Below are 27,945 nucleotides of genomic sequence, written 5' to 3' on the forward strand. Positions count from 1 at the left end.
AGAGAGACCATGAGCAGAGGATGGAGCAGAGTGGGAGGGAGGGAGAGAATCTCCAGCAGACTCCCGGCCGAGAGTGCAGCCTGATGACATGGGACTCAGTCCCCAGGCACTGAGCTCATGGTCTGAGACAAAATCAAAAGTCGACTCAACTGACTTTTTTTTTTTCCAATCTTTCTCGTTTGCTACATATTTTCCCTCTCTTCTATATTTTTCCTTTTGTATGTTCTAAGATAGGGGATTTGTTTAGAAAGCATTGAAAGAACCTTTTAGATTGACTTGTAATTAAAGTCACAATATCTTATATTTGCAATTATTATTTCCATTATTATCCTGTTACTTTATTCCAAAATGGTATCATATAAATGACTTCCTTTAGACCACTGTCCACTTGGACAAGTGAAAAATAATACTGTTGAATCAGTGCCTCACAGAGGTGTTCTCCTTGTTAGCTATCCCATCTGGAGCGTGGCCTCTCTCTGGTGCTTCATGAATAAGAAGAGAAAGTGTTGTACTCATGTTTTTTGAAAGAGAACCTAAGATTTGGGAGCCTCAGTAAATTCCTGCAGATTATAGCAGAACATAAGACTGCAGCTGAACACTCACATGAGCCTGCTCATTTGTAACAATGTTGGTATTTCTTCAGTAAAGCAAATTAGCAGTGGACAGGTAGCATGAAGATAAAAACGGTTAACACTTACTGAGCTGAGCGCTTAGTATCTGACATGAACTGTTTAAGTGCTTCTTATATTCTTGTAACAATCCTGTGAGATAGGTATTATTGCTATCTTAGTTTTACAAGGGAAGAAACTAAGACCTAGAAAGAGTAGTAAAATAAATTTACCTGAGATTATGCTACTTGCATTTGAATGCAGGTAATCCAAAACAACATTATAAGCTTTTTAACCACCGTGTTTTAACCACTGTTTTAAATGCATATGGTAGATGCAAGGATTATTTCTTAGCTCTGAATTAATTAATATAAGCCAAGTAAGTAAGTATTAGCAAAAGTCCTTTAAAAATCTTCAGAAATATGTAATGTTTATTTCAAGTATAAAAAAGATGCAGAGAAAAACATGTAATGTTTATTTCAAGTATAAAAAAGATGTAGAGAAAAATATTTCTCTAGTCTCCATATTTCTTGCTGGCTGTTGAATCCAGTGAGCACAACTAGTATAAAATTTTCTTTGAGGGGCCACCAGAGTGGGTCAGTGAGTTAAGCCTCTGCCTTGAGCTCAGGTATGGTCTCAGGGTCCTAGGATCGAGTCCCGCATCGGGCTCTCTGCTCATCAGGGAGCCTGGTTCCCCCTCGCTCTCTGCCTGCCTTTCTGCCTGCTTGTGATCTCCATCTGTCAAATAAATAAATAAAATATTTTTTAAAAAAATTTTCTTTGAGGAGAGTACAGTAGTGGAGATGTATAAATTGCTAAGTTTTCCGTTATCTACCAAGTTAGATAACAGAAGTTATCTGTTAATTACCAAGTTAATTAGACTAGTATTCTCATCACTTCATTGCCATTTGAAATAAGTCAGAAGTTCATTCCTGGTCTTATTAGTAAAGGATATTTGCTATTTATTTGATACGGACTAAAGACTATATTAACTATACTATGATCTAAAAAATTCAAACCATAGTTTTGTTTTGTTTTTGAAGTTGTTTATACAGCATTCAGGATATACCTACAAAAAAGAAAATGACTTGAATAATAATGAACAGCAATATCATAATAGTGCAAAATAAAATAGCATAAAAGAATAGTGCAGTGTGGAAGAAAGCATCAGTCTGAGGGGGAAGAAATTAAGCTGGAAATTCAGAGTTTATTGTTTTATATTTGAAAATTACGGGAAGCAAAACTGACAGAAAACTAGATATTAGTCTAAGGAGAATTTTTTGCTTCTGTGTGGATCGTCATTTACTGAAAAAAAAAGTTGAAAAGGAAATAATTGAAAGGAAGTAATCTTCATCTCAATTTAGGTTGTATGGTATGTGTTTTAATAAAACAATTTATAAAATACCAGTCTTACCTCTTAGAAGAGAAGAGAATCTTGAGCTCCTCTTGATAAGCTTGAAGTACCCGTCCCAATAATTAAGGCACAAAATTAGCCATTTAAAAGACAGTGTTTGGGGCGCCTGGGTGGCTCAGTGGGTTAAAGCTTCTGCCTTTCGCTCAGGTCATGATCCCAGGGTCCCGGGATCGAGCCCCGCATGGGGCTCTCTGCTTGGTAGAGAGCCTGCTTCCTCCTCTCTCTCTACTTGTGATCTCTATCTGTCAAATAAATAAATAAAATCTAAAAAAATAAAAAAATAAATAAAAGACAGTGTTTAAAGAAAAGAATCCCTTGCCCAAACAAGTAAAAGCAAATGACCATAGTAAGTCAAAGTTTAGCCTGAGCCTCAATTCTAGGTAAAGGAAGACTTGGGAATTGTGATTACCAAGGCTTCACCCATCATGTCAGGCCTGGGCCTCAACCACTGGCCCATAGATGCGCAGTCCTGTGTGCTTCCAGCACTGTTCATTGAGAACCATAAGTTTATTATTTTCCTCCCTTTCTTTTCTAATTTCTCTGTGCATTTGTGTGCCTTTATCTTTTATGCTATTTAATTCTAAGTCTCCTTTATATATGACATTTATTGAATATTCTGTGCTTCCTATTTGTTTCATTTTTAAATCTGGTAAATTTAACTGTTTATATCCTTCAGCATGAAACTGGAAGTTAAGGATTTGAATTGTTATTTTTATCCATGTGACTACTTTGACTCTATTGGTGGGGGGGCAGTTAAATATTATATAAAAAAAGTTTACAACCTTTTATTACTTGTTTAGACAATGTCAAATACAAATGAACAATTTTCAGGATTCTAAAGAGAAGTAAATAAATGGACCCTTTTGCTTGTCCACTTTAGTGGAAAGTACTCCTAGACAAAATGTTTTCTGAAAGTTGTATTTTTCAGTGAGATTTCCTAGGACTGTGTTGTATATTTTATACTGGCTTATCTACTAAGGCAATTTAATGTATATATTTTCATTGTAGGAACTGAAGAAGAGTTTGGAGGTCTTGTATCTGCTAATCTTATACTTTTGAGGAATAGACTTCTAGATATCTTGCTAAAACTAGTTTACACATCTAAAGAAAAGACAAGCATTAATTTGCAGTAAGTAAAATTTTCTTAGAATTGATGGTACAGGTGCTATTACTAGTTAATTCATAGTAGAGAAAAAAGAATTGCTATTGACTTTTAACAGATTTTTTGAATCCTGCAATTTATAATATCTTGAGAATAAAACTAGTCTTACTTTTTAAAAATTTTGAGTCCTAACCCTTGAAATTAATGTTCTGTTTTTGCCTTCTTAATTCATCTGCCTTTAAATAGAGCTTGTGAAGAACTGGTCAGGACACTGGGTTTTGACTGGATTATGATGTTTATGGAAGAACACTTGCATTCCACCACAGTTACGGCAGCCATGAGGATTCTTGTTGTGCTACTGAGTAATCAGTCTATCCTCATCAAGTTTAAGGAAGGACTCAGCGGTGGAGGGTGGCTGGAACAGACAGATTCTGTCTTAACTAATAAGATCGGAACTGTATTAGGTATGGGACTTAACATCAGCTGCTTTAAAATAAGCTCTCTTGTACTCTTGTCTTTCGTTTTGTTTTTAAATCTTATACTCTTAAATTTATCTGACAGTCATTAAGAATCATGAATTTTTTTTTAAAGATTTTATTTATTTGAGAGAGAGAGAACAAGTGAGAGAGGGAGAGGAAGAAGCATAAGCAGACTCTGACTGAGCAAGGAGCCCAATGTGGGGCTTCATCCCAGGACCCCGAGATCATGACTTGAGCTGAAGTCAGATGCTTAATTGACTGAGCCATCCAGATGCCCCAGAGTCATGAATTTTAATGAATGAACAGATGAATAAAAAGCTTAGCTTCAATTTTGTTTTTTTAAATTACAAAGCAAATGGAAGGCAGACACAGTATATTACAGATGTGAAAGCTAAGGGAATTCCTTACAGTCCTTTTGTTTTGTAGTTCCCTTTCTGATCTATAAGTAGTTAGCAAATTATCAAGACTAAATTAATAGTAATCAGTATTTTTCATGCTGTATCTGTGCCAGTTACTAGATATTTTCATTTTCAACCATTAACTTGTTTTCACAATAGTCCATGAGATAAATAACTATCATACCCATTTTAGAGATGAGAAAACCGAGGCATAGGGATGAAGTCACTTGTCAGCTAGGAAGTGTCAAAAATTGAATCCAGGTCGATTAGATCTAATGCCCTGCTTTTAACAGTTATATTATATTGCTTCTCAAATATTTAAGCTTGAAGTTTTAGCCAAAATTCCCTGTTGTCTGCTTGCTGGTTCTATGCAGTTTTCAACATGGAACTGAGCATTTAAGTAATACTAGAAAATTACAGTTTCCTATGTTAGAGAGTCACTTGAACTGCTGTTCATCTTAATGATCTTATTTTGGAACTATATATATTTAAAATCATGTTTTTATTGAAAATTCTAGGCATTCAATTCTTACTGTTTTTAAATCAAGTATTTAAAAAATATATTTGTCTTTATAATAAGTTTTTAAATCATATGTAATTGTATTCTAGAATAAACATCAAGAATACACGTTTGCCCTTGTCAATTAGGGATCCAAATTGAATATGTAATGTATCTCTTAAAGAAAAAAAAACGCAAAAGCATCAATACCTAGGTGCTACCTGCAATGCTTTCTCAAATATCAAAGAAAGTGTTAGGAAGACAGTGTTTACAAAGATTCTTTTATTGTTATTTCATATTGGAAAATGTCTGAAGAAACTTGGTAATGAAGAAAAGAATTCACTGTGAAATGTTCTCAAGAAAATTGTTGGCTTTAAAATACGTATTCTAAAGTATCATTATATATACTTTTATGATCCAAAAAAAAAAAAATCACTATTTTGCATCAACCCTAGGAGAGGGATATAGCCTACAAATGTTACTACTATGAACAGTTTGGTAGCAAGAGATTTCACTTATTGACCTTAGTGGTAGCTGCTAGGAAGTGAGCTGGGAATGTGAGTACTGCTGAGTGTGAGAGTTCTGAGTGCCAGGTGACAGCCCCACTTCTCATCAAACATCAAAACCACAGTAGTGAGAACACCTAACTAAGACTCCTATTGCACAGTGTGATTTGCCAAAGTCTTTTAACATGTGTCGTCTCATTTGGGCTTCATGATTCTGGAGACAGGTATATATTTCATAGATATAAGTTATACTTTATAGACAATAAGCCTATTAATTTCTTTAATTAGGAAAGTAAGACTGTTAAATGCATAAGGTTTCTGAACCCAGCAGTAATAGAGTCTAAGTAACTGTCTTCTCAGTGTTAATCCCCTTTTCTTTTGGCTGTCCTGTATCACTTCAGTAACATCAGAAAAGGGTGCTTTTCCACATCTGATCTTAGAATTTACTTGTCCTTCATTGTTACCTGCTTAGAAATTACATATGCTGCTGTCATTCTGAAAGAGAAATCTAAGAATTTAAGTTTAATTTAAATTTGATTCAGTTTAATTTTCCCTGAGTACCTATATAACACACATATATGTGTTTGTATACATACATATATATATCTCATATAATTTGATTCTGTTTCTCTTTGACGTGATGAGCAACCTAATGTCTTTGAGTGTTTTATTCACATTTATTAGTTTTTGTCAAATTTTTCTTTATAAGATATCTTCCATGTAGCTGTTACTTGAATCTAAATTAAGGCTTAATTGTTAGTAACATACTAAGTATTCTTAAGATTAATTATAGGGAAAAACAGAATGTGAGAATTTAGAAAGGAAAATAAATGCTTGTACTGGTTTTCATTTAGGATGTGTAATTTATTCAAAATTTGTTTTCCTGTTTAATGTATAAAATACTACTTTATGTCCTTTGACTTCTTAAAGCTCAAGACTTTTTCGTACTGATAACTTCACTTAGAATTCACTATAAGCAAAAATCATCAGTGTCCTAATGCAGCCAGTCTTTCAGAAATGTGACAATGTCATTAGGAAGGCCAAGGGGGACAGTCCAACTTTATAAACTCTGATATAGAGACGTCAGGCCCAAGTCCCAGTACCACCGCTCTTCAACTTGGTGACTGAACAAATTGCCCATTTTCCATGTTATAAAAAGGATCATAGCAACTTCTGACTCACACGTTCATTGTGTTTGAGAAATGAGATAATCTATGAAAGAGGCTGGTAAATTGCTATGTAATTTTTTAATTAGAACATACTTGAGAAGATTAATTCACATCACGCTAACCAATTGGTTAGGATGAAATCATTAAAAAGCTAGCTAGACACAAATTTCTGTTTTATTTAAATAGTTGCAAGCATGTGCTCACTTCACCCTAGAAAAAACAAATAGGAAGAAAAAAATGAATATTCATTTGAAATAAAAATTGCTTCAGAATAAAAATCAACCCTTCTTCTCTTGGTTGCTGTTCATACAAGTTTTATATTGAAACTCTGGCCAGCACTTTATTCTGTGCTGAGTGCTGCACTAGGTTTGGGGAGGCGAAAGAACTGAATGTTCGAGTTGTATCCTGATAAGTTATAGAATGGAGGGAGCAGGAGTGATGGAAAGGCTGATACTGTGTAAGCCATATCAGTCCCCACTGACCATCTCCTAGTCAGACTATGTTTCTAGGAAGAAGCCTGCTTGTGTGAATAGCCCCAGTCACAGTAGGCTCCCATTTGCTGTCCCAGCGCCGGGCAGCTTCCCAACAGAACTACAGATCATGTTGTGAGGAAAGATTATTGTGCTTATTTATTTCGTCTTGTCTCAAAACTTGTAGGTAATTTACAGTTAACTAGTTTAACAGTATCCAGACAAATGACATATATTAACTAAATATAGTTAATTACATTTATCCACTAAATATGATGACCGCAATTTTAGTTTTTTAAGGTACATTGTTGTAGCAGCCTACATTTTGGCTATGTTTTGAATTTTAATTTATTCTTAGGGAAGATTTTAGCTCATTTGAGGGTATTCTTTGAACGTGTAAAATTTATCTTACCTCTTGTATCTGATTGTCTCGGTTATTTTTCAAGACCTGTATTCTAAGAGACAGGCTTGCTGAAATCAGAGATAGTAAGAGAACTTTTACCTGGAAGATTAATTCAACAATGGAATAGTTAATTGCCTGTATTAGTGTGAATGTTCTGGAGAGAAATGTCACATATACTGAATTACTCCTTTCTTTGTTAATACAGCATGGCAATCAATTATTCATTTTGTACTTACTGTTACATTTCCTCTCCTCTTAGGATTCAATGTGGGCAGGAGTGCTGGCGGGAGATCGACGGTCAGGGAGATTAACCGGGATGCTTGTCATTTTCCTGGTTTCCCAGTTCTTCAGTCATTCCTTCCTAAACACACTAATGTCCCTGCTCTCTATTTTCTCCTCATGGCATTGTTTCTGCAGCAGCCAGTTAGTGAGCTGCCTGAGAACCTGCAGGTCAGTGTGCCTGTCATCAGCAGCCGATGTAAGCAGGGTTGCCAGGTAGGAATTATCTAGTAAGGCGTAAGTGTAATTCTATGTGCCGAAAAATCACCGTGTGGTGATGGGTTACTCACCGTAAAACCAAAGGGATTCCATCCCTTCCTCACATTTAGAGTTTGATTTGGGAAGAAAAATCTGAAGATACTACAGAAAACTTTCACAAAAAGAAGTCCTTTGTCTCTGTTGGGTTTTTTTGTTTGTTTTGTTTTGTTTGATTACTCTGTATGATTCTGTATGCATAAAGACTTTGGGTGGTATTTGAATGGTGATTTGAAGAATTTGAGTTATATGATTTTATCTAGAAGTATAATGTCATTTCTGTAGAACTGAAAATAAAGAGAGTGGTGTGTATACCATGAATTAATTGGATAGGATTCTTAGTGCAAATTCTGATTACAAAAAATGTCTTTGATTTCCTAATGATAGATAACATCCACTTTAGAAAAAAACACTAAGGCTTTATTGTGGAGAGCGGTATAGAGCTTATGTTTGTGGCACTGTGAGGAGTTAGGAATTCAGATTTGACTCAACTATTAGCATCATAATTCCAAATGCTAATTCAAATCAATTCTAGTAATTGACAGAAACTTTAACATGAAAACGAAGTCTGTACCCTTACATTAAGTCAGGCTTCAGATTCAGGCTTAACAGTTTGGTTGGTTATGTAATTTTTCAAAATAAGCATGACACCATAGTCATAAAGTGTTATATAAAACTGCTATGAATAAGTCTCCTAAACTGATTTTTATTTCATCAGATCTTATCTGTATATAATCTCAAAGTGAATTAGAATATTGCCAAGGTGGGGTGGGGAGTGAGTCCCACATGATATTTTAGAAGATCCTGCTTAATTAAAATCATAGTTCTAAAATGTTATCTCCTGGCTAATTAGCATTTTCTTTTTGTTTGTTTTCATAGAGGAAAAAAAAGTAGAAAGCCTTGCTTTTTGCCTAAGTACCTAAGACAGGATGATACATAGTATTCTTATTTCTTTACAAATGTGAAAATTTACAAATTTTCAGAATTTAGGAGGGAGGCATACTAGGTCTCTATCTCTCCATCATGGATCACTTTGAAAAAAACCTCATTAGTGTCCAAGAAGTTTTCAGAATATTAGAACTTGTGAGGCTCTCTCGCTGAAACAAACTTGACGGTGGCTAATCTTCCTTCACTCCGATCTCTTCAGTTTGATCTAGATTCCATTTGGACGTTTATCTTCGGAGTTCCCGCCTCCAGTGGCACTGTGGTGTCTTCCATCCATAACGTGTGCACAGAAGCCGCTTTCTTGCTGCTGGGGATGCTGCGCAGCATGCTGAATTCAGTAAGTCTGCAGAGACGCCCCAGCCTGCTGGTGCCACGTCTGGTCCATAGTGTGCGCTTAAAGACAGGCCTCCTTACGTAACGTGGCTGTTCATTAAATGCACGGTCTCCGGAAGCTCAGCCTGTGGTTTTGATCTCTGCTGTAAGGATGGACCAAGCAGCTGATGAGACCATGGACTCTGGAGCCCTGCTCGGGTCCAGATCCCATGTCTGGTGCTTAAGACATCCTGGTCTCTGTGTGCCTCAGTTTCTTCATGTATGAAATGCTGGTGGCAGAGAACTCATCTCTTAGGATTGTTGTGAGGATTTCATAGGGAGTTAGCATCTACATAAAGCACTTACAAGAGTGCCTGGTATGTAGTAAGTGATTCATAAGTGTTAACTGATATCATTGGTGTTATGAAATGTATATTACAAAAACTGTATATTACAAGGTATATGTGTATATAACATATAGTCTATGTCGTTGCAATGTGTTATTTGAACTTTGAAAATCACTTCCATTTAAAGGTGAAAAACGTATTTGTTTTTACTATTCTAATTATTTCTAACTTAGATATGAAGAATTGAAAGACTAAGTGGCAAAATGTATGTTTCTATTTATCCTACAGGGATACTGTGAATAATGACTTAATATGCTTACACAATTTAAGATCACATTGTAAGAGGAATTACTAACTACACTGGATTACAAGTACTGACAAACCTAATTTAGCCAAAACTATTCCTATGTCATCTTAGGAAAGAAATTACTATTCTATTCATTTAGAATGCTTTGGGATGCTTGTTTTGGCCCCTTTTGATAAACAAACATAAAAATCTAAGTTAAAGGGGCGCCTGGGTGGCTCAGTGGATTAAGCCACTGCCTTCGGCTCAGGTCATGATCTCAGGGTCCTGGGATCGAGCCCCACGTCGGGCTCCCTGCTCCGCAGGGAGCCCGCTTCCTCTCTCTCTGCCTGCCTCTCTGCCTACTTGTGACCTCTCTCTCTGTCAAATAAATAAAAAATAAAATATTTTAAAAATATATCTAAGTTAAAAAAACTCAGTCTCTGGGCAAGTATCGGATCGGTGTCGTTCATATATATTCTTTTTTCCTTTTTTCCTTGTTTTTTTTTAAGATGTATTTATTTTAGAGAGGGAGTGGCAGGGCGAGGGGAGGGAGAAGAGCAGAGGGAGGAAGACAGGGCATGCCAACTCCCTGATTAGCACAGAGCCCAAAGGCAGTAGCAGACTCCATGGCTGAACTTGTGACCTGAGCTGAAACCAAGAGTCAGACACTTAATGAACTGAGCCACCCAGGTGCCCCACTTTTTCCTTTTTTATCATCATCATTATTGTTATTGTATTGCCTTTACGGAAAAACACACTCCTGTGTGTCTCCTCTACTCCCAATATTCTGCTGTAACACTGCTTCACTTCTGACACTTCTGGTCACCAAATACACGGGGGTTTGCCACACTAGCCGGATGTCCCACAGCTCATTTCAGTTCTGATACTATCTACCTGGAGACAGCATCAGTCCCACGATTGCCCCCTCCCCAGCACATCAGATGCCAGTCACAAGTCCACGTATTCACCTGCGCTTCTGACCTGCCAGCTATAAATTGGAGGTTCCTACAACTCGGGAAAGCATTTTACGTCCTAGATTACCAGTGTATTATAAACGGCTGTGACTCAGCAATAGCCAGTTGGAAGACATGCAGAGGGTGAGGTATGGGGAAGGGCACAGAGCTTCCGCACTCTCCACCTGCATCTCTGTGTGCTTACCAACCCTGCAGGTCTCCAGACCCTGTCCTAAAGCCTTTTTATGCAGGCTTCATTACATAGACATGATTGAATCAGTGGCCACTGGTGACTGAACGCAATCTCCAGCCCCTCTCCACCCCCTAGAAGTTAGGGGGTGCATAGCTGTATTTTTCTTTAATATTTTTTAAAGTATTTTATTTATTATTTGAGAGAGAGAGAGAGCACTGAGGAGAGGGAGATGGAGAAGCAGATTCCCCGCTGAGCAGGAGCCCAATATGGGGCTCAATCCCAGGACCCTGGGATTGTGACCTGAGCTGAGGGCAGACACTTTAACCAACTGGGCCTACCCAGGTGCCCGGGGGTGCAGAGCGTTAGTGCTAGAAGTTCCAACCCCCTGATGATGTGGTTGTTTCCCCTAGCAAGCCTCCATCTTTCGGGGCTTTCCAAAAGTCTTAGCATTAGCATGAACTCAGTGTGGTTGAAAGGCCTTTGTTATGATTAAGGGAAGACACCCTTTATGGCTCTTCTTGCTTAGGAAATTCTGAGGGTTTTAGTAGCTCTGTACCAAGAATGGGATGGGACAAAGACCAAGTATGTATTTCTCATTATAAATCATAATATCACAGTTGCATATGGTTGAAATCATTGTTCTTATTTTACATATGACAGTGTGAGGCTCGGAAAGGTGGATTAACTTCCCCATCTTTTCTGTTACTCATAACTGTCCCATGATGGAGGATGGGACAGCTTTGTGGATAATACAGCCACTATTGGCAGCAAATTTTTGATAAATAATCAAAATCACTGACTCAAGTTCCTGAGCTGTGACTACATCAGTGAACAGAAAAACGTCCTGTCAGTTTCTGGGAGTATTGTTTTTGTTGTAGCCTATTTCTAGATTTGTTTCTGTATATTTGCTCATGTGTGTGGTTCCTAAGTGTTCCGAACCATCGACATACCAGTTTTAGGAAAGTAGTGAGTAATGGGTTTTTAAAGCAATTTTTAGCAGCATCAGTTTTTCTGACAAATTATTTCTTTTCTTGTCCTCATGACAGCCTTGGCAATCAGAAGAAGAGGGATCCTGGCTCCGGGAATATCCCGTGACCCTGATGCAGTTCTTTAGATACTTATATCACAACGTTCCCGACCTGGCTTCCATGTGGATGAGCCCTGACTTCCTGTGTGCATTAGCAGCCACCGTCTTCCCCTTCAACATTCGCCCTTATTCAGAGATGGTAGGAAAGAGGCAGGGGTTGGGGTGGGGGGCTGTCAAACTGGAATTAATCTGTCCCGGTGGTTAGCAGGATTTCCTTCTAGTCTTTTAAGCTTCTGACCAAGTTACAGCCTCACCTCTCCCATTATTCTCCGGTGTCTCCTCCTCACACTGTCCTTTGCTTTCCCCTAAAATAGCAGTGAATCCTGCTTCCTGTTTCATTTACCATCCTCTTGGAAGTCCCTGGTTAGTCACTCCCTTCTCCAAGTCACTGTGGACCCATTTCTTGCTTTACATGCTCATACATGTTGTTGTGAAATGTATCCAGGTGACAAAACTCCGGTCACACCGAAATTTGTCTCCACTTTATGTATCTCAGGAATTAGGCATCTCCTGGACTTAGTCTTTACAAATTAATTATAGGAGTGGTTGTCTTTATACAAAAATGAAATCAGTGTTTGTCTTTTTCGTTCAACTTTCCTTACTTTGTTCCATTTTTATTTTTTATATTCTATACTAATTTAATAGAAAATTATTAGACTGTAATCATAGGTACAGGTGCTTCTTCAGTCCTTTAAAACAAAGCCCCAAAGACATTTATTACTCTATATACTTTAGAGTTTCATGATATCTTCTCTTACTTCCACCACTTACTCTAGGGCCTGGAATAAACTACTTTGTTCATACTAATTTTTCTTCATGTATGAAGGTGAAAAACTCATTATGAAACTATGGGGAATTTTAGGAGAAAGACAAGTAAAACATGACCTGGCTTGTTTCTGATTTTTAAATCCTAATTTTTCTGGTAAAAACAGACCTTAGTAATTATCTCAACATCTTTTTCTTGTCAGCAGTTTATAATCTATCTTTTGGTCCTTTTTTTTTCCTGTTGGCTCAAAATTGGCTTGGTTTTGGCATTGTTTATTTAGTTATCTAGTTAATTGAGTTATTTAGTTTAGTTATTTAGTTATCTAGTTTATTTAGTTATTTAGTTAAAAATCTAGTTTAGTTTTTTTTAATTTGCAAAAATGGATCATCCCTTAGGTGCATATAAAGATATGTGCCAGATCTTTATCTGGGATTCTGTGATATTTGACTTCTCAGTAGGTATATTTCAATATGTAGATACAGTCATTCTCATCATTTCATTTATTTTAAGTGCAGTTATCCACCATAGAGAGAAAATTCAACATAGAATAGATACATGGTTAGTGGCTGATCAGCTTAATACGAGAAAGAGCATGTGTTAAATAACTGTGACCTGTGGTTCCCAATTGCTACCTTGAAATGAGAGTCGAATAAGCAAAGTGAGGTAATGTTTTGAATAGCTTGGTGTGAGGTAAATGTTGAAGGAAAATACTGTTTCTGCTATAATTTGGTTTTTAGGAAACATGGAAGTGAAAATATCACATAAAATCAAATATGACTAGCATATATTTCTGCTTGATTATACCAGGTGACTGATCTTGATGATGAGGTTGGATCTCCGGCAGAAGAATTTAAAGCCTTTGCAGCAGACACAGGGATGAACAGAAGCCAGTCAGAATACTGCAACGTGGGCACAAAGACCTATCTGACCAATCACCCAGCTAAGAAGTTTGTTTTTGACTTCATGCGGGTCTTAATAATAGACAACCTATGTCTTACTCCTGCCAGCAAGCAGACTCCGCTAATTGATCTTTTGTTGGAGGTAAAGATCAAAAAAATGCATTTACATCTCTTTTGTATAGTTATTCTAATTAGAACATTAAAAACCAGGCACATTTGATGCTAGATACCTTTCAGATTTCATATTCTTCTGGGTTGTACAGGCAGAACATATCACAGACTTTGGGATTTTTTTTTTTAATCTCAGATGTGCTACACACCCTAACAGTTTGTTTCTCTTCTTTCCATTCCCACAAGCATATCCCTAATTCAGTCCTTTATCGTACTTTCCCTACGCCAGGAATTGACAGACTCTTTGTGTAAAGGGCCAGATAGAAAATATTTCAAGCTGTGCAGGCCATGCAGTTCTCTGTTACATCTGTTCCACTATATCATTAGAGCCAGAAAGCAGCCATTGACCATACATAAATGAATGATCATGGCTGTGTTTCAATAAGACTTTGTCTAACAAAACTGACATAGGCTGGATTTGGCCCAAGGGCTTCAGTGTGCAAACACCTTCTCTTGACACAAAGGCCTCTCCTCAGCTTATAACTCCCTACTTCCATCCTTCTTTCATATTATTGCCAAGTATTATTGCTCTAGGTGTCCTGTGTGGCTTAAGACATGGTGCGTTGCACATAGTAGGTGCTTAATATGCACTTACTTACTTTTCCTCAAGACAGCAAAGTTCTAGGTTGCTTGCTACCTTAGCTCAGACTGCTATAATAAAATACCATAGACTGGGGGGCTTAAATAACAGGCATTTACTTCCCCCAGTTCCAGAGACTGAGAAGTCTGATATTGGGACACCAGTTTGATGAGACTCTGTCTGTACTCTCACGTGGCAGAGAGCGCGAGCAAGTGAGCGCACACTTAGAAGCTCTGGTGTTTCTTCTTACAAGGGCACTAATCTTCTCATGGGCACTCCACCATCAAGACCTCATGTAAACCTGATTACCTGCTGATGGCTCTGTCTCTTAATGCCATCACATTGAGGGTTAGAGCTTTACCATATAAATTTGGGGGGACACAAACATTTAGTCCACCGTACCTGCCCATTCTCCTAATAAATGATGTGAAGCAGCTGACGCACCGGAAAATGAGCCCTCCTGGCACTAGAAATTGGTCGTCCCTGAAAACCAAATGTTTACCTAGAAAAAAAATCTCAAAAGGCCATAGAGAATTTAGTATATGACGAGTTGCTGTACACTCATATTCTTTTGGTCACTTCCTATAAGTAGGGTTACAGAGTCAGTTCCTCCCAGGTTTCTGAAAATAAGATTCAGCCAGTGCAGAAGACTGACTGCTTATCTCTCTGGGGAACTTCCCACAGGCTCTCAGCCATTTGGCAACTGAACCTGCACTTTCTCTGCTCCCTCTAGTGGCTAACACGGTTAACTTTTTATTTGAAACCTTAAAACCATAGGAGATATTTTATCTTACTCATGTGAAAGTATCTCCACTCAGTCAATGAAAAGAAATTGCTAATGTAATTCAGATACCATTCATGCTGAGCATTTTAACCAGGACCACAATGTTTAATATTGGCAGGAAAATCATCATTATCATCAGTAATACATTTGGTAGAGTTTAAAAGCATGCCTGGTAGAGCTTGTCCTCATGGAAAACATTGAGAAGCAAGATGGCTGGTATCTTAGTGGATTGGGTAGGAATTTGAAGCACTCTATGCAAAATGAGGTGGTGATCAGAACATGACAGGATGATCAAGTTTAGAAGAGTGTGTGCAAGAAAGCATAACCGAGCCAAGCAATAAAATACACGTGTGGAATATATGGGGAGATTTATCTGGTACAGTATTTTCAGTCTTACAGGAATTCTAATAGCTATATTAGATGATATAGATTAGCTGTGTCATCTAATAGATGATATGATTGTCTTTTATCTTGGTTTTCTTTATTTTTCAACAGGAAAGTTTGATACAACATGTATTAACCTTGAATTAACATTCTCATTGTTGCAGAGAGTAATTTGCCCTGCAGTGGAATTGTGTCTGGCTATACTGGGAGTTAGGGGTGGCTAGGGTTACATTTCAGGGAGAAGTAGGGAATGTCAAGAAACTCCCAGGTACGTTATAAACTCCTTAAACTTAGTCACCACCTTTCACATGTCTTTTAATCTTTCACCGACTTAGTATGGTTGTTTGGTGTGTTCTTCTCTGTATTTTGAAATCATTTTTTTTTAAAGATTTTATTTATTTATTTGACAGAGAGAGATCACAAGTAGTCAGAGAGGCAGACAGAGAGAGTGAAAGGGAAGCAGGCTCCCTGCTGAGCAGAGAGCCCGATGCGGGATTCGATCCCAGGACCCTGAGATCATGACCTGAGCTGAAGGCAGTGGCTTAAACCACTGAGCCACCCAGGCGCCCTGTATTTTGAAATCATTTAACTATAACTGCATCCTAGCAGTTCTTCTCAAACATGAAGATATGATACCATCTAACAGGAGAGATACACATTGGCTTTTAAAAATTAACTTAATACTTTGAGGAGCTTCAATGCTACTACACAGTGCATGTACAGAATAAACATACCAAGCATTTATTGCACTAGATGACTTCCTTTGGTGTAAAAAATAAGTAGCAAGCATATGATTTTGAATATTGTGATTATGAAGTCTTTATCTCTGAAGAAGTTCAAGAAGAGAATTACCTGTATATTTACCATTCACCTACATGAAGGATGGGGTTTGAACCAACTGATTTTCAGTTCGGTATATGGGAGGCAGGTCATCTTCAGTCTTCAGTCATCTTCAGTCTCACTACAAGATTATCTGTTTACTTGACTAGATCTACAAAAGAATGTGTGAAATTATCTTTGTTAGAAGTTAATAAAAGTGAGATTCCCATTCATATAAGCTGACCAGAATGTGCCATTGAGGCCAAGTACAAGGGGGACTAATTGAAAGAGCATGGGTTTAGGAGTGAGAAGTACCTGTTTTGAATTCCGGCCCTATTATTTATTGTATAAGCATTTTCATCTCACTGAGCTCAATCCATTCTCTGGGGAATGATTGATATAGTGTTTCCCCTGCATGATCTTTATGGGAGTTAAGTGTATGTAAATCACCAGCAAAATCTATCTTGAGAAATTAAATGTATGCTGGTTATAGCTGTGTGACTGTGGCCACTGTGAGTTCTCTTTATCCCTTCTAGTTTGCCCATCTTTGAGATGGTATAAAAATAGAACGTGTCTCTCAGGGCTGCTGTGAGGATTAAATGAGATCATATATTTACGGTTCCTAACATGGGACTGGTGGCACGGAAGACTCCCTCCGAAACTGCAGTGGCCTATGCTAGCATCTCCCTGGTGGTCCTCTCTTCTCCCTACTCCCCGTGTCTGCTGTCAACCACCAGGCGTCGTAGGGAGTTCGCGGCCTGTGAATACCACCATGGTGGCAGGAGGCAGGTGCAAGGGAACGGATAGAAAAGGTTTTGGCTCTGCCTGCAGAAAAGCTAATGAGTGTGTGCTTGTCTGATGCCACAAGTACTCTCCTGTGGTCTCTGGAGTTCATGACTCTCTGTTCCAGCCATCTTCTAAGAGACCTCCCCATTCCCAGCAGTGTGCGGTCCACCCTGGCTGACCCTAGGGCAACAAACAGACGGAAAGTGGGAGAAGGGGGCAAAGAGAACTCTGACATACCTGAGAGAAGAGATCAGCTAAAAGGAATATTGTAGCCAGAATGAAGAAGCTCAAAATCCTCTTCTTGAAGGGCTTCAGCCCATGACAAACCACAGAGCACTGAAAGCCTTCCTCGCAGGAGCGGCCTGCCCTCAGTGAGGGCGGCAGACACCCAGGGCTGTCTGGCCTTGCACACGAAGATTCTGCACGGTGTCTGCCAGCTGCAAAAAGGAGGTTGTGATTCTTTGAGTACTGGTGTTGACTGGCTTCCCTGTTTCTGTAGGGAAGACACCTGACAGCCAGAAGCCAGAGCCGATCACAGTGCTCACTCTTATCTTCCTTCTGCCCTGAACTCATCCCAGTTAACCTGGTATAGCCAACCAGGTTTATTTAAAAGATGGCTGAGGAGACAGTAGCAGGGTTACTCGTGTGCATTTGTTAACTTCAATATGGAGACTTTTAGTAAAGCTGGGGGAGTATGTTATAGCAGGTGAAACCATGAACTTTGCCATCAGAGAAACTGAGGTTTGAATCCTAGTTGTGACTTAACCACTCTAAGCCTCAGTGACCTTATCTCTGAAATGGGGTGATAGTTTTACTTCAGAGTGAGATTTTTGCAGATTGAGATAATGTACATAAAACTAAGCACTGTGTCTGGTACATAATAGTAAGTCCATAGAATGTTTAAAAAAAAAAAACAAAACCCTTGAGACAGCTGTGCATGCATTTATAAAGTCTTAAATCCTTTAAAAGTTAGGCTATAATAAATCTCAGCAAGAACATTTAAACCCAGCAATTAGAGCCAATAACAAGTATAAATTCTGGGTCATAATCACTCATATAACAGCTTCTCTGAGGGGATTCAGAGGATTAAATGTGCATTGGTGACTGAGCCTAGCCTTAAATCCATGCAGAATACAAAAGAATATTTCTTAATTAAGTAAAGATAAATATTGTTGATGAAGCTACTTCTCTGAGTTCTGTGGCCCTTTAGTTCACAGACTCCAAAACGTTGTCTAGTTAAGATTTGATAAACTGTACTCAGTATTACTTATCCCATTAACCACCTTCAGTTGTTATGATCCAGAATGAGCACTGTCATCTTCAGGAGTGTTTAAATCCTCCCATGAATGGAGAGCCTTCCTCTGGGAAACTTTGATCGGCTTAAACTATTTGACAAAATGGTCTCTGATTTGATGACAGGGTAATCCTCAAGAGCTCATCAGTCTGTTTCCCACTTAAACATTCTCACTTTCTCTTCCTTTGGTAGGGCTATGGTCTCCCTGTACCGTCAACATGAGGGATAAGCAGGTGGTGGGTGTCTGTGGCGCTCATGCTGACCGCTGTGATTCAGCTGTTCGCCTACACAGGGAAATTTATTAAGATTAAAAACAACATGACATGTCCTTTACTTTTTCCCAAATAGATACCAAACCCAATTCCTAAACACTAGTACTATTTTAAGTGTACTCATTAGGCCCATATTTTGTCGTTTTAAAACAAATATGTCTTACCAGCAAAACAGAGAAATGTTTGCTGTAGCTTGGGTTTAGCTGTTGGTTTCCAAATCCCTAGAGTAAGATCCTTGATCTGAATATAGAACTTAGATTTTAACTGCTCCTTTAAACCGTTTATCAGTACCACATTGAAAATCAGAATAGAAAGAAATGGGTTTTTTAAAATGGAGCACATTTCAAGCGTAAATGAAGAATAGTAGTCTGAAGCCCACTTTTGTAACGTGGTCATAAACTTAGTCCCAGATCTGTCTATTCAAGGATCTACAAAGCATCAGAACTGTGCCTGTATCTAAAACATCCAGATCTCTTTTTAAGAAAAAATTTTATGTCAGTTTGTTGAATTGTTCAATATGCGACTCCTACCAAAAGCTGGCGTTTGAGGATGACAAAAGGAGCTTCCCCACCTTTTATCCGCTGGGCTTCCACGGCTTTACCACCCACCTCCCAGGTTAGCTACTGGACATTTGTGCACCTGGGTTATATTACCCTAATTACCAACAGAAATGCCATCTGAGAAATGTGCTTTAACTTTGTGCTTGCAGGCTTTTATTCAAGATAATTTTTAAAAACATCTTTGTACTGTATAAAACACTTATCAAAAGTATTGCCTATAGGGTTATCATTGTCCTCTTTATAAAAACCCACAGAGAACATTCCTCTAAGAACAATTTTAGGAAAACATCCTTGCTGACAATCTAGTGTGCTTCTTTTTATAGACAATAAAAAGCTTCATAAACCATATCATCATTTTCCCCTCCTTCTTGAAACTGAGGGAGCTCAGAGCTAAATTGCGTGCTTAGCTAACTTTTTGTTACAAATATTGCCCTCCCCATCGACTTTACCCCCTTGATTACTAGATTCCTGAGGTTTTGTATTTGTTTTAATGGCTTTATGATTTTTGTCAGTATCTCATAATAAATTGCCAGCTGTCTTTGGAAGTGAGGTATACTAGTAGATTATCAAATATTTATTAAATACTTAAAATCTTAGAATACTGTTTTTGGAGGGCTGGATTCAAAAGATGATAATGTTTTACTTTCGCTTCTTTTTGATTCTGTAGAAAAGAAAAAGAAAGCATAAGCCTATCTACCATCTCTCATGTCTTGTTTTATTATTTACCAATAGGTTTTTCTTTTATGTAACTATGTAAACATGATAATATTGTAACTATGCTTGAGCTCTTATCTTTGTTTAGTTGATTTTGTTTCTAATTCTAAATTTCATTGATTAGGCTTCTCCTGAAAGATCTACAAGAACTCAGCAAAAAGAATTCCAGACTTATATTTTGGATAGTGTGATGGACCATTTGCTTGCAGCTGATGTCTTATTGGGTAATACTGTGTTTTATTTTCACGTTATCACAGTACCTAAAATCACTCTTCTCTGTCTAAATTCCTAGTGTATCTCCTTTTTAACTTCATCTTTTCTTTTCTGTGCATTTTTCCTTCATATTGGTATTTTTCTGTAGTGAGGAAGAGGCCTGTCTAGCTCTTTCCTTTGAATCTGGGATAAAGAGTCAACAACAGGAAATAGTTAAGTTGCTTGTCCACATCTGTACACTCAGGTGGCAGGAAGAGGACAAGTAAAGAGAAACAATGTTTTAAAAACCGTAGTATGTAAATGGATTACATTTCTATGAATGTCTGATACTTTAAAAAATTAATTTATTGTGATGTACTTGTAAGTAAACAAATTACAAACATAAAGCTCCATGAATGACCACCCAAGACATCATGCCTATATAAGGCCACACAGAAATGCATTTCAGGCTCCCCCACTTCCCTCCTGCCCTGACCCCGTTACTGCTCACGGAATCACTGTCCTGAGATCGTTTCGCATGCTTTTGAACTTTGCAAATGGAATCATACAACATGTATTTGTTGCAGTCTAGCTCCTCACACTCAGCATATTTGTGAGATGTGTCCATGTTGTTGCCTGTAGCAAGAGTCCATTTATTTTCATCACTATGTAGTCTGTTATATGAATAAATAAAATGTGTCCAATTTGTTGTGGTGGGACATTCATTAGTTTCTAGGTTTAGACAGTTAGAAATAGAGCTGCTATAAATATTCTTGTTCATATGGGCCACATATGTATATAATATTTATACATAGTTATTAGATACATACTCATGAGTAGAATTATTCTTTGTAAGGGAAAGGGAGAGAGAGCAGGCTGCACACCCAGTGCGGAGCTGGACACAGAGCCCAACACGGGGCTCCGTGTGGGGCTCGATCTCATGATCCTGAGATCGTGACCTGAGCTGAAATCAGGAGTCCGACATTTAACCGACTGAGCCACCCAGGCACCCCTATGTTCTCTAGGATAGCTTCCAGGATGTAAATTCAAAACACATTAAGATGTTTTTTCTGTATGTCCCTATCTAGTTACAATAAAAATACAAAACTTGATACATTTACAGTGGAGCTAACATTTATATATAAAATAATGATAGAATTTAAAGGAGAAGGAAAAGTAATGATTTAACATATTGGCTACTTGAGTACCAAGTAATAATATTAATCAAAGAACAGTACCCATCTTACTATATAAAGATACAAAATGAAGAGTTTTACATAATGGAGTAATTTAGAGTTAGGTAGGAATAATATACTCAGTGGGGCTCCAGAATTTCTAGGAAGGAGGGGCTCATGGAGGGCATTTTGGTTAGGGGGATTAGTCTTGAAGTAGTGTGTCCACAGCAAACACACCGAAGGCACTTGGGAACCTTTTTGAGGTGAAACAGGACTGAAGGTGATCATGGAGGGAAGGAGAGGTGCCCCTTGGCCCCACCAGCACTAACTGTAGTTTGTTTTCACAGTTGTTCGGCTCCTCTCCTATATGACTTCATTGCACTTGAAGGTATATTCAGAACAGAGTTGTCTGATGGTGTGTTTTACCCATTATTAGTTAACGCAGAATCAATTCAAAGCTAAGAACCTGACAGCTTTTTTCTCAGAGATCCTCTGTCGCTGTCAGTTTAAGTTGAGGAGCTGTTTGCTTATCACAGACAGTCTCAAGCAATACGAGACTTCACACTCTCAATCCATAACTCTCTTGTCCTGCAGAAATTATTTCTTCCAATATTTATCAGGATTATCAGCCATAAATATCATCTTCTTAATGTAGTACTTAAGAGCCTAGTTGTCCTTTTTCTAAGTGTAGTAGATAAACTCATTTTGCATTAGCCTCATTTTTGGAGGATCTGGTCTTGTGCTGGTTGATAGCAGTTTTCTTAGACTTCTTTTTCCCCTGCTCAAATTTAGGAGAAGATGCATCTCTGCCTATTACCAGTGGAGGAAGCTACCAGGTATTGGTGAACAATGTGTTTTATTTCACACAACGTGTGGTGGACAAACTTTGGCAAGGCATGTTCAACAAAGAATCTAAACTTCTTATAGATTTTATAATTCAACTAATTGCACAGGTAATCTATTGTCACTGTTGGTTTTAGAGTACATGTTTTTCCTTGAAAAACTTTTCCTAATGTGTCAAAATTATTGGAAATAAATGTAACTAATAAGATAATGTTAATATTTAATATAAAACTCAGTTTATTGAAAGTGAATAAAAACTGTACACTTGTAACCCTTCCCCCCATCCATACCTTTGTGCCAACTTGTCCCTTGTAAAGTTGCCTGGTTCTCTTGAGCTGTGGGCTCTCACTGACCTCCCCACTGCTGTTGCTTTTTGCTACCCAGATACCTGGATAGCTTCCTTTTGGTTTAAATAAATACCTTAAGCTGATACAATTTGATAGGGCTTTTTTCATTACACTGTGATACAGTTGTGTGTAAAGGTTTACAGAGCAAGAAGAGTTGATAGTAAAGGAATATTTTCTTCTTGTAATGAAATCTTCACAACGTTCATTGTAGGTCTTTGCAGGTGTCATTTAGTGAGTGTGTGTGTGCATGTGCGTGAGTGCACGGTACCTTTGACCAAAGAATGTGGACCTGGTTTGCCACAAGTGCTTAATCTTATTCAACATGTACTGCAGAAACTAGGAAATGCTGTTATCATGTGTTATCATGTGTTATCATGTGCATACAGTGCATAGGTTCTTTCATGTGATGTAAGAATTTTTTTAAGAGCTAAATTTGTATTTATGCCAAAGAGAAAAGTTTACAAGTGAATCTTCTCTAAGAGGGAAACGAGAGTAGACCATCAAAAGAAGTTTTTTACTAAGCTTTTAGGTTATTTGTTTTCCCCAGTCATTTTGAGTAGAGATCGTTCTCACAGACAAGTGTAGTAGGAGATTTCCCTGGACAGCACTTCCTCACGTGCTCAGACAGGCCACTCCTCTCTGTTCTGCAGAGTCTTAACGGCTCTCCTCACTGGGGCACGAGGCTCTCAGCTCGTCAAATTACATTTATGTGTCTCGGGTTCCGATCCTCATCACAGCAAGAGGTTTTTGGTTTTTAACTTAGCACCCTGTACTGAGCATGGCCCCTGGTGCATAGTAGACCTAATGTGATATGTTAATGTGAAGCAGACCATTTATTTTTGTCCATTTTACTAAGCGTAGTTGCTTTCCCATCTTTAGTCCAAACGAAGATCCCAGGGATTGTCACTCGATGCGGTGTATCACTGCCTCAACAGGACCATCTTGTACCAGTTCTCACGGGCACACAAAACCGTTCCGCAGCAGGTAGCTCTCCTAGATTCGCTCCGGGTGCTGACGGTCAACAGGAACCTCATCCTGGGGCCTGGGAACCACGACCAAGAATTCATTAGCTGCCTGGCTCACTGCCTTATTAATCTGCATGTTGGGAGGTAACTTTTTCACATTCAGTTTGCTGCCATGAATTTGTCTTTTGTATTTTTCCACCAAAATTCTTTGTTCTACTTTTTTGATAGTAACATTTCTTTTTCCTCTTAATCTCAGTTTTAAAACTTCGTGGAAAATAGAAGAGACAAGGGTTACATTTGTGCACTGAAATTATGAGCTTTTTTCCCTTTAATTTTCTGTCTTTAAGTTGAACATTCATCACCTTATGTCACATATGGAATTTAAAAGAAAGTTTACTTTAAAAATAAAATACACATTGTTGGAGGTTAAGAGGACAGAAAAGAATGTAATGAATAAATGCAGTGCTCTGCGTGAAGTGGGTAAAATTAGGATTTTTCCAATGATTGCTTTGACGGATTCTTATTTAATGTCTGGACATTGAATTAGGCACTGGGATGAGATGTGAGCAAGAAAGACTCCATGGCAGGATCTTGGAACATGCATTCTAGGAAGGGAGACAGTTAGGTGTGCCAAGTGCTCTGCTGGAAGCATGGTGCTTTGGGAGCTTGGAACAGGTGCCCCGAACGGGAAGGAAACACCGGCTGAGTTATAACCGGAGCATGCTTGAGGAGGTTAGCCCTCCACTGAGGATGAGAAAGAGTGATGTGGGAGCAGAGAGCCATCTGCGTGAGTGCCCGGGGAAGGAAAGAATATGGCACTTGGGGGGAATTGCAAGTATCTCCCTGCAACTGAGTGAAGGGTGATGGAATGAAAGACTGTGGGGGAGATGGTGCCTTGGCCCATGAGGAAAATGTTCTTAGGAACTTTCGGTAATTTTTAGGTAAGAATGTTAATAGTAACCAAAAGCACCTTAAATATTAAGACGCCCATCTTGATGCTGTTGTTTAGTTTCATTACATTTGGCCGGGTGGATTTGTGAGATCACCCTATGAAATGGCATGTTCCTGATGAAGTAGTAATTCTGTGTTGTGCATCTGTTGAGTATCTGTCTGCCAATTTGGGAACTTGGTGATAGAGCCAGCATTTGCTTGTGTCTGCAGGGTTATACTTAGTCATTATAGCTTTCAGCTACAGTCATTTCCTTCATAGAGTTTAAACTGACTGGAATTTTTCAGCAACGTGGACGGGTTCGGACTGGAAGCAGAAGCCCGCATGACTACATGGCACATTATGATCCCCTCTGACATTGAACCAGACGGTGGTTACAGCCAAGATATTAGTGAAGGTAATTACCTCGACTTGTTTTCTTCCTTTTTTCTCCCCTCTCCCCATTGCCAAAAAGAATTGTTTTTTTAAGAGACAGAGATGAACATAGGAATAGGGAGGGGGAGAGAGAGAGAGAATCTTAAGCAGGCTCCATGCCCAGTGCAGAGCTGGACCCAGGGCTCGATCTCATGACCCTGAGATCATGACTCAAGCCAAAATTAAGAGTTGGACGCTTAACCAACTGAGCTACCCAGGCACCCCTCATTTCCAATTTTTAAGATAGACTCTGTCCCCTCCCAAAAACCTCACCTCAGATACTGCGAGTGTTGGCAACCAGTGCTCCAATAGGTCCCTCCTGAACATACGCCAATATGCCCACCATCATAAACCAGCCCACCAGCTGGAGCTCTCCTTACGTTGCTAGCCCCTAACATTTCATGGTAACACTGGGAGATTTGATGATACTTACATTTGCACAAATAGTAGTATCAATACTAATGTGGCATTTACCATTAAGAGCGCTGCCTGTTGGTAGTGTTAGACAGTGTTAGGTCTCATTAGAGGTGCAAATATTACTTGAGGCAGGTCATCACTACTACCATTTTTATTCTCTTTTATTCATTTTCTCTTTTAATATAGTTTTCCCAATGATTTTTATAAGTATTATGAATTAAAATCTTCAGAGTGGATTCATTTCTAATTTGCAAATTGGTCAAAAAGTCATAACTGTAAAAGTATTTGTCTCCATAGCCATACAGTGTGGTAGTTTTGCATATGATTTTATCCTTTGGAAGTACACCACTTGTTCTTTCCTTCATTTAAGCATTAATTTATTCTCTATCCTTCACTAACACATCATGAAGCCCAGACACTGAGAACATCCCCCAAGGAACTGACAACCCAGAACACTGTTTCTCAAAGCAAAGTGCTCAGACCAATAACATCAGCATCATTTGGGAACTTGTTGGAAAAGCACATGCTCTGGCCCCACTCATATCTACTGAATCAGAAACTCTGTGGGTGGAGACCAGCAATCTGAACAGGTGTCCAGGTGACTCTGCTGCTTTCTGAAGATTGGTCTAGAGCAGGAGTCAGACCAATCAGCAAGGAGTCCAAAGCAAAATGGGGTTTAATAGTAAATGTTCTTTTAAAAATACTTATTTCTTGCCTATTGCAAAATATTAAAGAACAACTAACTTAATTTTGAATTTATTTTAAATAGTCAGATGTAAAACTTACTTTTAAATGGGCAAGGTTCTGGGGCACCTGGGTGGCTCAGTGGTTTAGGCCTCTGCCTTCGGCTCAGTTCGAGATCTCAGGGTCCTGGGATCGAGCCCCGCATCGGGTTCTCTGCTCAGTGGGGAGCCTGTTTCTCCCTCTCTCTCTGCCTGCCTCTCTGCCTACTTGTGACCTCTCTCTGTCAAATAAATAAATAAAATATTTAAAAAAAAAAAATGGGCAAGGTTCTTATACAGAAGAGCTAGACAGTGAGATGTGTATGTAATTTCCAGTTTTATAAATAAAAAATGCAATCTTCTGCATACAGACGAAGTTGGTTTTTTTTTGTTTTTTTTTTAAGTTCTTCAAGTAACCAACCGCATTTTTGGTTATCTGAGTAGTTTTTATTGAACTTAATACTATCTGAAGCATTTTTTTTTTTTTTTTTACAATTAAGTACTGTAGATGAGATTCTTAGATGTAAGGCATGAAGAAAATTACTACCTTTATATTGTGTTTTTGATAAATTGTGTTTTTATTGTTGTTGTTTTCATTTCCTAGGGCGTCAGCTTCTCATAAAAGCTGTCAACAGAGTTTGGACTGAATTGATTCACAGTAAGAAGCAAGCCTTGGAGGAGCTTTTCAAAGTCACTCTACCTGTGAATGAAAGGGGTCACGTGGACATAGCTGTAGCAAGGCCGCTCATTGAAGAAGCTGGTTTAAAATGCTGGCAGAATCATTTGGGTAAGAGAGGCCTCAGAGGTCATGTGACTAACAGATTTACATGCATCTGAGTATGTGGGTGCACTTTAGATATATAATTAAAAACTTCCCCAGAGGATATCATGACGGCAGCAGAAGTGAAAAGCAACACTCATTCTAGAATGACTGTGTTGAGATTTGGCATTTCTTCTCAGATTTTTTTTTTTTAAATCTAAAATATGTTACACGTCTGGCATCTATGAATTTGGAAGATAATGCATTGCTCACAGATGCAGTCCCTGGTCACCATCTTGGTTATAAATCCATAATCCCTTCTCTGTAATTCTGAAATTCAAAAAGCCCTAAAATCCTAAGGTTTTTTTCATGAAATTGGTGCCCAAAAATCACTTGTTGCAAAACCTAATCTATATTTATCCTACTTACTGTAAATATTCACACATTTTGCTGCAGAAATATTACCGTGTTTAATTATGGTTTACTGCCATTGCCCCTCAGTATTATATACTATACAGTGTATGTACTATATCACCTTATAAAATCCAAAATCTTCTAAATTCCTGAGTATATACAGCACCAAATATTTTAGATGGGGAGTTGTGAATTGTTACTAACTTAGAAACTGAATACAGTTAAAATAAGTTTGCATTTACTGTAGAGCTGTGAAGTTTCAAACACATGTCAGTTCAGCTAGTATAATAATTGTCAAGCAGATATGCTAATACAAGATCACCAGCAAGTAAATGTGAAATATCTAAGAGAATGTCTGTGTCTATAATGTAAACTGCTTTTGATGACTACAGAATTGTGATGTGTAGCCTGGATGCAGAAGTGTTAAAAGTAAGACTAATAAATACATGGAGAAATTGTAAAGTAATCTAATTTTTATTTCATAGCCCATGAAAAGAAATGCATAAGTCGAGGAGAAGCTTTAGTGCCCACCACACAATCCAAATTGTCCCGTGTCAGCAGTGGCTTTGGTCTTTCCAAGTTAACAGGATCGAGAAGGAATCGAAAGGAAAGTGGTCTTAATAAACACAGTCTTTCCACCCAGGTACATTGTTTGGTTTCATCGATATATTATTAGAAATCTGTATTTCAAGATTTACTTACAGTGTTTTATATAACACACTTAACCTGTATAAACGCATGATTTGAAGTGGAACTTTTCTGCATTTTTGCTTTTAGAAGAGATTAAAAAATAACCCAGATAATGGAAACTTCTCCCAATTTATTATGAAGAAATTGCATTGTAAGTCTTGTGTATGCAGAGCCACTTCATAACTGGACATAAGATGAGATTCAGCTTATTGATACATGATCATACAATGGGTTATTTTTTCCCCCAGTTTTTCCAAACTTTGAATAATTTTGTTGCTGATCATCATATAAATTTTAAAGCAGTACCAGAACAAAATGGTTTT

General features: G+C 38.2%; 1 protein-coding gene across 4 annotated transcripts in view; it reads left to right on the forward strand.

Moving 5' to 3' along the window:
• Positions 1 to 27,945, forward strand: part of WDFY3 (WD repeat and FYVE domain containing 3) — a 238,448-nt gene that overhangs the window by 151,379 nt on the left and 59,124 nt on the right. For 3 of the 4 annotated variants that reach the window (XM_045989611.1, XM_045989613.1, XM_045989614.1), the window contains 12 exons: positions 3,031 to 3,151; positions 3,371 to 3,588; positions 7,308 to 7,543; positions 8,730 to 8,864; positions 11,665 to 11,844; positions 13,279 to 13,512; positions 19,859 to 19,958; positions 21,894 to 22,054; positions 23,171 to 23,400; positions 24,493 to 24,602; positions 26,363 to 26,545; positions 27,418 to 27,575. In XM_045989611.1, coding sequence (XP_045845567.1) covers positions 3,031 to 3,151; positions 3,371 to 3,588; positions 7,308 to 7,543; positions 8,730 to 8,864; positions 11,665 to 11,844; positions 13,279 to 13,512; positions 19,859 to 19,958; positions 21,894 to 22,054; positions 23,171 to 23,400; positions 24,493 to 24,602; positions 26,363 to 26,545; positions 27,418 to 27,575 — 2,066 coding nt within the window. The remainder of the gene's footprint in view (positions 1 to 3,030; positions 3,152 to 3,370; positions 3,589 to 7,307; positions 7,544 to 8,729; positions 8,865 to 11,664; positions 11,845 to 13,278; positions 13,513 to 19,858; positions 19,959 to 21,893; positions 22,055 to 23,170; positions 23,401 to 24,492; positions 24,603 to 26,362; positions 26,546 to 27,417; positions 27,576 to 27,945) is intronic. The other variant, XM_045989612.1, reaches the window with a different exon arrangement.

The sequence above is a fragment of the Meles meles genome, chromosome 2, assembly GCF_922984935.1.
Source record: "Meles meles chromosome 2, mMelMel3.1 paternal haplotype, whole genome shotgun sequence".
NCBI classification, from domain to species: Eukaryota; Metazoa; Chordata; class Mammalia; order Carnivora; family Mustelidae; genus Meles; species Meles meles.